Here is a 13,709-nt window from a genome sequence, read left to right on the forward strand (position 1 = left end):
CTATACAAAAAGGTCATAATGACCCAGATAACCATGATGGTGTGGTCACTCACCTAGAGTCTGACATCCTGGAATGTGAAGCCAAGTGGGCCTCAGGAAGCATTACCACAAACAAAGCTAGTGGAGGTGATGGAATTCCAGCTGAGCTATTTCCAATCCTAAAAGATGATGCTATTAAAGGCAAATTTGGAAAACTCAGCAGTGGCCAAGTGCTGGAAAAGGTCATTTGCATTCCAATCCCAAAGAAGGGCAGTGCCAACGAATGCTCAAACTACTGTACAACTGCACTCATTTCACATGCTAGTAAGGTTATGCTCAAAATCATTCAACCCAGGCTTTACCTGTATATGAACCAAGAACTTGCAGATGTACAAGCTGGATTTAGAAAAGGCAGAGGAACCAGAGTTCAAATTGCCAACATTTATTCTGCTTCATTGACTACACAAAAGCCTTTGACTGTGTGGATCACAACGAACTGTGGAAAATTCTTAAAGAGATGAGAATAACAAACCACATTATCTGTCTCCTGAAAAACCTGTATGCAGGTCAAGTAGCAACAGTTAGAACTGGACATGGAATAATGGACTGGTTTAAAATTGGGAACGGAGTATATCAGGCTGTATATTGGCACCTTGCTTATTTAACTGATATGCAAAGTACATCATGCAAAATGCTGGGCTGGAAGCATCACAAGCTGGAATCAAGATTGCCAGGAGAAATATCAATAACCTCAGATACAAAGATTATACCACTACCATGCTAATGTCATGTCAACTAGATGAAGCCTCCATTCAAAACCTCAATAGTCTGTATAGAGTTCAGAGAGCTTCCAGGTTAGTGAACATACACACCAGTAGGATAACATACCCCAAACTCCACAGGGACAGAAGCTCCTGTGCTCAGGACTCTCCCAGACCTCACCCTAAGTATCCCTTCATCTAGCTATTCATCTGTACCCTTTATCATATTATTTAGTAAACTGACAGTTGTTTGAAGAAGTGTTTCCCTGAGTTGTGTGAACCACCCTAGGAAATTAATCAAACCCGAAGAGAAGGTTTTGGGAACCCCTGACTTGTAGCCAAACTGGACAGAAGTTGGGGGTAGCCTAGGACCAGAACTAAATTTAGTTCTGAAATTTCATTATAATGCTGATGACTCAAAAGATCCTTTTGATCTGTAAATGTGTTTATTTCAGTCCTGGGAAGTTTTTAAAATATTATTTATTTGATAACTACTTCTCCTCCTTGTATTTCTTTCTCCTGGAACACATACTAGTTGGATGTTAGGCTTCCTGCATGAACTGTACTCATTTTTTAATATTCTTTTTCCCTATTCTTTCATACTGTTTTTCTGGAAAATGGCCTCAAGTTTGTCTTCCAACTTTTCTACTGAATTTATTTTTGTTACTTTTATTTTCTGGTGCTCTTTTTCATTTTTAGACTTTAAAAAAGTATAGTATCCAGTACTTTAAATATATTAATTGTATCTTTAAAAATAGTATTCCTAAAATTCCTAATCACTTTTTAAAATCTCTTTCCATCTTTTTTTATAGGTCTCAGATATTTGAGCATTTTCAATTATCCATTTACACTTAAGAGCAAGGCACTATCATGCTGAATACCCATTCAGTGCGCAGTGGAGCGGGGCAGGGGAGGCTCTTGTTGAACAGTGGCTTCACTGTAGAGGGTAGCCAGACATTTCACTTCCAATATCTTTAAGCATTTTCGGTCAACTTGTGCAAAAAGAAATTCCAGTCTTCTGTTTAGAGATTATAAACCTGGCCACCAGCCTTTTACTTGATCTCCTATACCAGTCCATTATTTCACCTCATTTGCATTTGTGTATGGTATTCCGGAATCTGGAACTTCTCTGGTTCAGCCTCTCCATAAGGCAAACTTCAGTCTTCTGTCAATGGAAGATAAGGGTGGCTGCGAGGTTGTGGAGAATGAGGGGGATCTGAGGATAGGTCTATTGCCCCTAGTACATATGCTTAAACAATTCTACTTTCGGTTCTATAATACCTTACACCTGCAGATAGACCTGGTGCATCTAATTCCTGAGTCTTTCAGAAATTAAATACAGGGACTTTCTTCCCTTAACTTTTAAACCGAACAATAGTTGATGTATAATATTGTATAAGTTGCTGCTAAGTCACTTCAGTCGTGTCCGACTCTGTGCAACCCCATAGACGGCAGCCCACCAGGCTCCTCCATCGATTCACAATTTTTAAAGGCTATACTCCATTTAGGGAATTAAGAGGTGCAAACAATTATCTATAAAATAAGCTGCAAGGATATATTGTACAACCCGAAGAATATAGCAAATATTTTAAAATAAATGGAGTAGTCTGCTGCTAAGTCATGTCAGTCATGGAGCCTGGTGGGCTGCAGTCCATGGGGTCGCAAAGAGTCAGACACGACTGAGCAACTTCAGTTTCCCTTTTCACTTTCATGCACTGGAGAAGGAAGTGGCAACCCACTCCAGTATTCTTGCCTGGAGAATCCCAGGGACGGGAGCCTGGTGGGCTGCCGCCTATGGGGTCACACAGAGTCGGACACAACTGACATGACTTAGCAGCAGCATACTCCATTTATAGTTTTTTTAAAATATTTGCTACATTCTTTGGGTTGTACAATATATCCTTGCAGCTTATTTTACAGACAATTGTTTGCACCTCTTAATTCCCTACTACCATATTGCCCCTCTCTTATTCCCTCTCCCCACTAGTAATCCCTAAATGCAGGTGTTCTAAAACAGGAAGTTTAAACTTACATTTCTTTCAGTTTTGAGGGCTGATTTTTTTTCTTATTTATTACAATATTAGAGGAGTTTCAGAAGAAACCAGATAGAGATTAATGTACATGTCAACTGTCATCTTTAATGAGGAGTCTTATCTGTCATGTACCCACCATTCCCGCTCAAGAAATAAAATGTAACAAATAGCTGAAATCACCTCTGTGTTTATGACTAGCCATTTAAAATTTCCTAGGTGTAAAATCATATTTTCAAATACTGCTTTTTTTATATTCCAAAATTAATTAGAGAAATGAAGGAAAAATTTAAAATATTTTAAAAGCAAAGATAATAGTAATTAGAATGCTTTGCTAATCTTAACAAATATCTCAGACAGCATGTTAAGTAGTAATAGAGACCATTCTTGTTTTATTCTTTTGGTGGGGGAGGGGGACCAAGTTGAGCTTCATCACTGAAAATAATCTTAGATTTAATATATTCTCTTAATTAAAAATTTTAGAAGACAAATTTCATTGGAAATATATATGAATTTCTTGTGTACTACATTGTGATCGCTCCTGTTTTTTTTTTCTATTGGTGTGATTTAAGAAAATAGCCATATTGAGGTATAATTAATACTGTGCAAAACTCATTCATCTTTAGGTGTAGTTTTAGTAATAACCTGGTAGATTTCTGGTAAATTTAGAGAGTTGTGCAACCATTATCACGTTCAAATTTTAGAACATTTCCATCACCTGAAAATAAGAATGGCAATAAATCTGTATTCCTATCCCCCAGCAATAGGCAAACACATATCTGCTCTCTATTTCTACAGATTTGCCTTTTCAGAAATTTCATGTAAACGGAATCACAGAATATAGTCTTTTTGTCTGGCCCCTTTTATGTACGTAACATTTTTGAGGTTCATCATGTTGTAGCATGTATCAACAATTTTTATTGCTGAGTCATATTCCATTGTATGGATATAATACATTTATTTATCTACTCACAAGTTGATAGACATTTGGACTTTTTTCTGTTTTTTTGGTAATTAGGAATAGTATTGCTATGAATATTTGAATACGTTCCTATGTTCCTATGTTTTTATTTCTCTCGCATAGGTACTATATGGAAATGTTGGATCATAGGAGAAGTATGTATTTAAATTTTTAAGAAACCATCAAACTAATTTCCACTTTCCATTCCCACCAGCAGTGTATGATAATTCTAGTTCCTCCATGTCCTGGCCAACATCTGGTAAGGTTAGTCTTTTTAATTTTGGTCATTATAACAGGTGAAGTGAACAATGCAAAGAAATAGAGGAACACAATAGAATGGGAAAGACTAGAGGTCCCTTCAAGAAAATGAGAGATTCCAAAGGAACATTTCATGCAAAGATGGACACAACAAAGGACAGAAACAGTGTGGACCTAACAAAAGCAGAAGGTATTAAGAGGTGGCAAGAATACACAGAAGAACTGTACAAAAAAGGTTTTAATGACCAGATAACCACGATGGTGTTATCAGTCACCTAGAGCCAGACATCCAACTGGGCCTTAGTAAGCATTACTATGAACAAAGCTACTGGAGGTGATGGGATTCCAGCTGAGCTATTTCAAATCCTGAAAGATGATGCTGTTAAAGTGCTGCATTCAACATGCCAGCAAATTTGGAAAACTCAGCCTTGGCCACAAGACTGGAAAAGGTCAGTTTTTGTTCCAATTCCAAAGAAGAGCAATGGCAAAGAATGTTCAAAATACCACACAACTGCATTCATTTCACATGCTAGCAAAGTAATGTTCAAAATTCATCAAGCTAGACTTTGACAGTACCTGAAACAAGAACTTCCAGATGTACAAGCTGGATTTAGAAAAGGCAGAGGAATCAGAGATCAAATTGCCAACAACCATCAGATCACAGAAAAAGAAAGGGAACTCCAGAAAAACATCTACTTCTGCTTCATTGGCTATGCTAAAGCCCTTGACTGTGTGAATCACAACAAACTGTGGAAAATTCTTAAAGAGGTGGGAATACCAGACCACCTTACCTGACTCCTGAGAAATCTGTATGCAGGTCAGGAAGCAACAGTTAGAACCAGACATGGAACAATGAACTGATTCAATATTGGGAAAGGAGTACATCAAGGCTGTATACTGTCACCCTGCTTATTTAACTTACATGCAGAGTACATCATGTGAAATGCAGGGTTGGATGAAGCACAAGCTGGAATCAAGATTGCCAGAAGTATCAATAACCTCAGATATACAGATGACACCACCCTAATAGCAGAAAGCGAAGAGGAACTAAAGAGCCTCTTGATGAAGGTGAAAGAGGAGGGTGAAAAAGCTGGCTTTAAAGTCAACATTCAAAAAGTAAGATTATGGCATCCAGTCCCATCACTTCATGGCAAATAGATGGGGAAACAGTGACAGGCTTTATTTTCTTGGGCTCCAAAATCACTGTGGACAGTGACTGAAGCCATGAAATTAAGTCATTTGCTCCTTGGAAGAAAAGTTACAGCAAACCTAAACAGCATATTAAAAAGCAAAGATACCACTTTGCCAACAAAGGTCAATAGTCAAAGCTATGGTTTTCCCAGTAGTCATGTATGGATGTGAGAGGTGGACCATAAAGAAGGCTGAATGACAAAGAATTGATGCTTTAGAACTGCGGTGCTGGAGAAGACTCTTGAGAGTCCCTTGGACAGTAAGGAGATCAAACCAGCCAATCCTAAAGGAAATCAGTCCTGAATGTTCATTGGAAGGACTGATGCTAAAGCTCTAATCGTTTGGCCACCTGATGCTTGAAGAGTCGACTTGTCGGAAAAGACCCTGAGGCTAGAAAAGATTGAGGGTAGGAAGAGAAGGGGGTGACAGAAGATGAGATGGTTGGATGGCATCACTGACTCAATGGACATGACTTTGAGCAAACTCTGAATGACAGTGAAGGACAGGGAAGCCTGGCATGCTGCAATCCATAGGGTTACAAAGAATCGGACATAGCTGAGGGATTGAACACAACAAACAGGTGTATAATAGTATCTCGCTGTGGTTTTAATTCATACTTCGCTAGTAACGTTGAGCATCTTTGGACAGGCCCAATCATTTCAGCTATTGTCTTTAGTGATATATCTATTCAAATCTTCTGCCCATTGTTAAACTGGGTTTTTTGTCTTCTGAGTTGTAGGAGTTATGTATCATAGGTACGAATGCTCCACATATTAATAAGTGTACGATTTGAAAATATTTTCTCACAGTCCATGGCTTTTTTAAAATGGGATATTTTGAAGAAAGGTTTTAATTTTTGATGAAGCCAAAGTTATCACATTTTTTTCTTTCATAGCCATTTTTCTAAGAAATCTTTGCCTATGTTAAGGTAAGAACGATCTTCTATGTTTTCTTTTACAAAACCTCAGACTTTCAGTTCTTACACTTAAGCCCACAATCCTTTTTAATTAATTTTTGTATACAGTGTGAGGTAAGAATTAAAAGTTTATTTTTATATATGTGGATATCCAGCTGTACCAGCACCATTTGTTGACAAGACTATCATTTCTCATTGAATTGTTTTGGGATCTTTGTCAAACTCAATTTATCAAAACTGTAAGGATTTATTTCTAGATTTTCTATTCTGTTCCATTGATCTATTACTCATGTCAATTACTATTATACTATCTGAATTACTTACAGCTTTACAGTAAATCTTGGATCCAGTGAAGTGAAAGTTTCTCCGTCATGTCCAACTCTTTACAACCCCATGGACTATAGAGTCCAGAATTCTCTAGGCCAGAATACTGAAGTGAGCAGCCTTTCCCTTCTCCAGGGGATCTTCCCAACCCAGGGATCAAACCCAGGTCTCCAGCATTGCAGGCAGATTCTTTACCAGCTGAACCACAAGGGAAGCCCTTGGGATGCAGTAAGCCTTCAAATTCTGTTCTTCTTAAAGTTATCCTGAATGTTCTAGGTCTTTTGCCTTTCCTGATCAACCTTAGAATTAGCTTATCAATTTTTACCAAAAGAAAAAGAAGACTGCTGGAATTTTAAAGGGATTATAATGAATCTGCAGATATTAATATATTTAAAGAAGATTCCCATCTTAACAACGTTAGGCCTTTCAGATCCCAAACATGAAATATTACTCCATTTCTTCAGATCTTTAATTTTTCTTAGCAATGTTTGTAGTTTTCAGTGCACAGGTCTTATATATGCTATGTTAAACTTACTCTTAGGTATTTTACTATTTTTGATACTACTGTGAATAAACTGTTTTCTTAATTTCATTTTTGGAACACTCATTGCTCGTATACAGAGATACAAACAATTTTTGTATATTGATTTTAAATCTAGAGGATTTGCTAAACTCATTTATTGTTAGTAATGTCAGGATTTTCTAAATATGGGATCAAGTCATCATGAATAAAGGCAATTTTCATTTTCTTTTGCATCTCAATGCCTTTCATTTCTTTTCCTTGCTTTACTGCACAGGCTAGAATCCCTAGTACAATGTTAAATAGATGTTAAGAGCAGACATCTTGCTTTGTTCCTGATTTGAGAGACAAAACACTCGTCTTTAATCCCTAACTATAGTGGGTTTTTTATAGACATCCTTTGACAGACAGAAAAAAATTACTATTTCATCAGTAATGGGCATCGAATTTTGTCAAATGTTTTTTGGCTCTTAAAAAAATCATGTGGTTTTATCCTTTATTCCATTAATATGGTATATTATATCATCTTCAAATTTTAAACTAATGACACATTTCTCAGATATCCCACTTGGTCACAGATAATCCATTCTGTATGTTATTGAATTTGGTTTGCTGATATTTTATTACAGATTTTTACATTTTGGGGCCAATGTATATGTTTAGGACAAAGTTTCTTTTTTTTTTTAATAAATCAGTATGATAGTTATTAAAAACTCTGTATTATGTCTCAGGTAGGACTTTTTCTTTCATACAACACTATGTTAGGTTTACAGTACAGAGCATAATGATATGACTTATATACATTATGAAATGATTACCATAATAAATTTAGTGAACATCTACCATCTGATAGATACAAAATTTAAAAAATAGAAAAAAAATTTTTTTCCTTGTGATGCAAACTTAGGATTAACTCTGTTAACAACTTCCATATATAACATATAGAAGCATTATTTATGGTTTATCATGTTGTACATTACATTCCTAGCACTAATTTATCTTATAATTGGAAGTTTGTATCTTCTGACTGCCTTCATCCAATACCCCTCCCTCAATTCCCCACCCCTGGTAATCACATACCTGATCTCTTTTTCTCTGAGTTGGTTTTTGAAATATAATTGACCTAAAACAGTATGTTATACAACATAGTAATTTCATATCTTTATACAGTTCAGGATGATCCTTAAGTCTAATTATCATCTTTCCATGCAAAGATATTACATAATTACTGACTATATTCCCCACACTACATTTCATACTAGTGACTCATTCATTCTGCAACCGGAAGTTTGTACCTCTTAATCTCCCTCACCTATTTCTTTTCCTTTGTAACCCTTCTCTGGCAACCCCTGTTTACTCTATCTACAACTATAGCTTTTTTTCTGTTTTATATTTGTTCATCTATTTTTTAGATTCCACATATTAAGAAAAATCAGAGTTTTTTCTTTCTCTATTTTACTCAGAATCACATCCTCTCGGCCATTCATGTTGTCACAAACAGCAAGAATTCATTCTCATATGAGTAATATTCCATTGTATACCACATCTTTATCCATCCGCCTGTTGTAAGCACTTACGTTGCTTCCATATCTTGGCTATTGTAAACAAAGCTACTATGAACATAGGAGTGCATGTATCTTTTCTAATTAAGTGCTTTTGTTTCCTTCAGATAAATACCCAACAGTAGAATTGCTAAACCACATGGTTGTTCTATTTCTAATTTTTTAAGGAATCTTCATACCGTTTTCCATAGTGGCTACACTAATTTACATTTCCACCAACAGTGCAAAAATGTTCCCTTTTCTCCACATCTTCAACAACAACTGTAATTTATTGTCTTTTTGATAATAGCCCTTCTGCCATGTGAGGTGATACTTCTCTGTGGTTTAGATTTGCATTTCCCTTATGGTTAATATGCTGAACATCTTTTCATGTGCCTGTTGATCATCTGTATGTCTTCTTTGGCAAATGTCTATTCAGATCCCCTGTCCATTTTTTAATAGGTTGTTTCTTTTTTTGATGTTGACTGGTATGAATTTTTTGTATATTTGGATAAACCATTTGTAAATATCTTCTCCTATTCAATAGGTGGTCTTTTCATTTTATTGATAGTTTCCTTTACTGTGCAGAAGTCTTTTAGTTTGTTGAGCCCTGTTTATTTTTGCTTTTATTTCCCTTGACTGAAAATATATATCCAAAAAAATATTACTATGACCAATGTCAAAGACTGTACAGCCTATGTTTTCTTCTGGAAGTTTTTAGTTTCAGGTCTTACATTTAAGTTTTAAATTTATTTTGAATTCATTTTTGTTCATCATGTGAGAGAGCAGTCCAGCTTGAGTCTTTACATGTAGTTTTTCAGCTTTCCCAATACCATTTATTGAAGGGACTGTCCTTCCCTCATTGAATATTCTTGCCTCCTCTGTTGTAGATTAATTGCCCATATAAGTGTAGGTTCATTTCTGGATGTTCTATTTTATTCCACTGATCTATTTGTCTGTTTATGCCAACACCATACTGTCTGGATTACTGTAGCTTTGTAGTATAGTTACAACAAATTCTCTGGTGCTGTCTTTGTAATCAGGGTAATACTGGTCTCCTAAAATGAGTTGGGAAGCACACTCTCTCTTCAGCTTTATGAATGAATTTGTGTAGGATTAGTGTATTTGTTCTTGACCTAATTAACTGTTATTTATCCTTCAGATCTCATTTGACACATCAATTCTTCAGGGAAGGTTTCTCTGACTTCCTTGACTAGGTCCATTTCCCTGTTATAACAGCTTGAAAATAAATGCTTTCTTTCTTAGCATTTATCACAAAGCAATTTTTATTCATTACTAGGATTAATTTTACTATTGTTTTGTCTCCTACATTACCATAAGCTCCATGAAAAAAAAAAATTGAACGCTTCTGTTCATCATTATACAGACATATTGCCTAGCCTATTGCCTACACGAGAGGTAGCTGCTAACAAATATCTGTTAAATGAAGAATACATAAACATTTGTTTTACTTTTTTTTATATTTCTTCCACTTTATTTTGACTTATTTCTGATTCTTTTCATATTAGCTTGAATCATTGTGACTCTTCCTAATCAATCGACTTTTTTTTTGTTAATATAGACATTTAGAGAGATATAATTTCATCAAGCATTGCTTTGGAAGCCCTTTACAAATTTTGTTATAACTACATTTTTATTTCTATTCTCCAAAAAAAATATGATGTGCCTCCTCTACTCAAAACCATACCATTTTTTCGCTTTCTTTAATATAGTGTCTGAAGTTCTTAGAACTGTGAACTCAGCTCCAAACTGACTTATAATCTATCATCTCATTTGCATATCTTATATTTCAACCAGATTGGGCTACTTATTCTTCTCTTATACAATTGTTATACTTCTGGTTGTAAATACTTTTTCTCCTTGTAATCAGCACCTAGCAAAATGCTTTAAAGACAGTAGCTCAATAAATGTTTGTAGTACAGTGGCTACCACTTTGCATGATCCAAGTTAAGATTTTTTTAATTTATGTTTTTTATAACTTTGAATTATATTTTTATTATATAATTTCTAATTTTATTATATTGTCATCTGATGTTATTTTTTGTTTTCAAATTTTTTTCTTTGTTTTCAAAAATCATTATATTTATGTAATCTGTTTTAAATTGCATTAAATACTTCTTTGTAACCTATACTTTTTTTCAGTTTTCTTCTAAGACTTAAACATACTTAAAAACTTGGCTTTTCTCCCACCACCATTAGATTGTGAAATTCATGAAGACAAGAACCATGTGTGTCTTGTTGACTGTATTGTTAGCACCTGGGAGGCCTTGGTACCTTAACAGTAAATTTTAGCGTTCTCTTTAATTTTATTCTTTCCACTGTTAAACTAAGGAGGTGTTAAGAATATCTTATGAGAAAACAATGATTAAAAATATACATAATAGGTGGGCTTTAATCAAACACAGAAATACCAAGTTCCTAGTATGAATCAAGATGTTCTGAAAAATGGGATACAAATGCAATTCCTGTCCCTGAGGTCCATGAAAACACACAGGTTAACAAATAACACAGGATACAGTGTACCAAAAGGAGGGTATGTATAAAATGGCATGGAAATAGGAGTTGTGGAAATATTTAAATCAGGTAGAGGAAAGAGGTAGGTAAAGAAATTGTATGGCAGGAAGCAAAATCTTTTAAAACATAAATAAACCAAAACCAGTCAAACTACAGGGCTTTTTCAAGATCACAAAGCTAGAGACAGCTCACAAAAGGAGATCCAACTCCTAATACTGGGCGCTTTCCATTATACCAGACTTACTACCCACACTTTCTGGAGTTCACAATAGAACAGGACAGGATTTGAGAGCTACAATATAAAACTGGGGGATTTATTCATCCTAACCCCATCTCCTATTACTATAAAACATCAGAGACTGTACAAAATCATGAAAAGTTAACCAAGTACCATGTATTTCTAATAACTTCTTAGTTGATTGGCTTATAAAAAGAACACGCCCTAAAAGTATTTCAGCTGAGATTTAAATGTCCCAGCCCAACCAATCTGACTTGGAGATAAAGAGAACCAACTATTAAGTTGTACTGGGCTTCCCAGGTGGTGCTAATGGTAAAGAACCTGCCTGCCAATACAGGAGACCTAAGAGGCGTGGGTTTGATCCCTGGATAGGGAAGATCCCCTGGAGAAGGGCATGGCAACCCACTCCAGCATTCTTGCCTAGAGAAGTCCATGGACAGAGGAGCCTGGTGGGCTACAATCCATAGGGTTGCAAAGAGTCGGACACAACTGAAGCAATATAACACGCAGACATAAATATTTTTTTTAATGTTCACAGAGGGTCAGAGGAAAGATCTTTTAAAAAGAAAGGTTCAAAAACAAGAATCTGCCAGCCATTATTCAGTACTTTCCAAGGAGGTTAAGACCCTATATCTGTAGATCTAAATATTAAGGTCAATAGACATTCTTTAAGGGCAGGATGGTCTTTAGGCTGTTCCACATCTGTCAAGACTATGCAATTACATATGGCTACCAAGCAACAATTCCATGACTAATTTGCAACACTCCCACACCTCCCCCAACCCCCCCTCCACCAACCTCCCCCTTCCCCAACCCCCAACCCCCCTCCACTCCCGCAACACATATTGATCCCACAGCCCTGGTTTGGGAACATTAGATTATTTAACCCTTCCTTCCCCTATTATAAATCAATAAACTGGCATCTCAATTACACATCAATTTTGGTTTCGTGGTTAGCATGAAATAACTCCAAGAAACTGCTCAGATCCAAAAGTAGTGTAGAAAAACATTAAGAACCTGAAATACTTAAGATCATACTCTAAACCAGTAATTGAAAAAGTGATTCAGGTAACAAATGGATTTAATTTGACTTGAGCAGAGGAAGAGGGAGTGGGAGGGGTGGGGGACGAAAGGCAAGGGTGAAGGAGGCGATAGGCCAGGAGGAGGAGATGCTCTAAAAAACCTGGACTGTTCATTTTCACAACTCCACCTGAAAACCTTGAAGCTCTAGCAAATTGGCCTTGTATTACCACAACTAACTCTTAACTACTGCCAGTTAAAGAGCCATAGTTCCATTTATACTGGATATTTGATTTCAAATTAATCACAGACCAACCAACACTTTCTGTTTCTCTCATACGGAGGCCAAATGTTAATTGTCATTTATCATCCCACTGGTACTGTTGTTTTCCTTATAAACTTCAAAGAACAAAGACTATCTTAGTGGATAAGTGCAGATTTTTTTTTTAAGTAAGTACAATCCAGTACTTACAACACATTAATGCAGTAAAACAAAGTGGAAAAAAATCAGAAATCAATTTACCTTAATCTGTGTCTGTTCGATTGACTTTTCCCATATCTGCTGATCATATGCTCCAATCTGAAAAAAGAAGCAGGCTACTTAAATGATGGAAAGGAAATCCTTTTATTTAGGCCAAGTCTCACAAGTCATGAAATTATTTAAAGTGTCTATATGATATCTGGGAAATGTCTGTGCTTTTCTGAGGCTAGGATAAATGATTATTTCCAAGGACTATTTCCTTCAAAATTTCAAACTTAGCTGGAAGCAATGTCCAAAATATTTAAAATTAAATATAAACCTTAAAAGATATTTCCACTTAAGAAAAAATATCAGTAGAAAACTAAATAAAAATAAAAGGTTATCGGCAGCTCATTAAGATTGCTGACACTAACAGTCTGAGCTGTGCAGATAAAAGTTGTATGTCTAAAAAAACAGCAATTTGATGAGAAGCAAACTCTCATTGCACTGCTGTGACACTGTGAATGTAGTCTGGAGACGGAAGGTTGAAAATCTTATGCGGGAACCTGGAACTGAATTCAAAAGACCTAGTGACCTTGTACTAGGTTTCCCATTTGAGATACCATGTAAGAATACACTGCACTACCGAACTCATTAAAAACTAACGTGACAGGTATTCTTTGTGGGAGCTTTCTGCAGGGAGCATGTTTACAAATAAAAATACACTGATATTACCTTCTTTTGGTACCACGATATAGCATCTCTCTCATTTGAGGCCATCTGTGTCTCCAGCCAGAGAACGGGATTTCACTGAAAACGAAGGAAAACCAGTCGGTGAGTCCAGTAGTTTAAAGGTACTTTCCCAGTTTGGGCAGAAGTCAAAAAACGCTTCTCTCAGCCTCTCCATAAGCTGCTGACCGTCTCGTTCTCCGGCTGTTTGCCAGGAAAAAAAAAAAAACAAAAGCATACCAAAAA

General features: G+C 36.0%; 1 protein-coding gene across 17 annotated transcripts in view; it reads right to left on the minus strand.

The window, feature by feature from the left end:
• PHTF1 (putative homeodomain transcription factor 1) overlaps positions 1-13,709 on the minus strand; it is an 87,128-nt gene that overhangs the window by 72,710 nt on the left and 709 nt on the right. For all 17 annotated transcript variants that reach the window (XR_011259252.1, XR_011259253.1, XR_011259246.1 and 14 more), the window contains exons 2-3: positions 13,470-13,544; positions 12,798-12,854 (exon numbers count right to left, since the gene is read on the minus strand). Coding sequence is in view for 4 of the 17 variants with exons in the window: in XM_069601137.1 (XP_069457238.1) it covers positions 12,798-12,854; positions 13,470-13,514 (102 nt within the window). In the remaining 13 variants the exon portion in view is untranslated. The remainder of the gene's footprint in view (positions 1-12,797; positions 12,855-13,469; positions 13,545-13,709) is intronic.

Source organism: Ovis canadensis, chromosome 1, assembly GCF_042477335.2.
Source record: "Ovis canadensis isolate MfBH-ARS-UI-01 breed Bighorn chromosome 1, ARS-UI_OviCan_v2, whole genome shotgun sequence".
Lineage (NCBI taxonomy): Eukaryota > Metazoa > Chordata > Mammalia > Artiodactyla > Bovidae > Ovis > Ovis canadensis.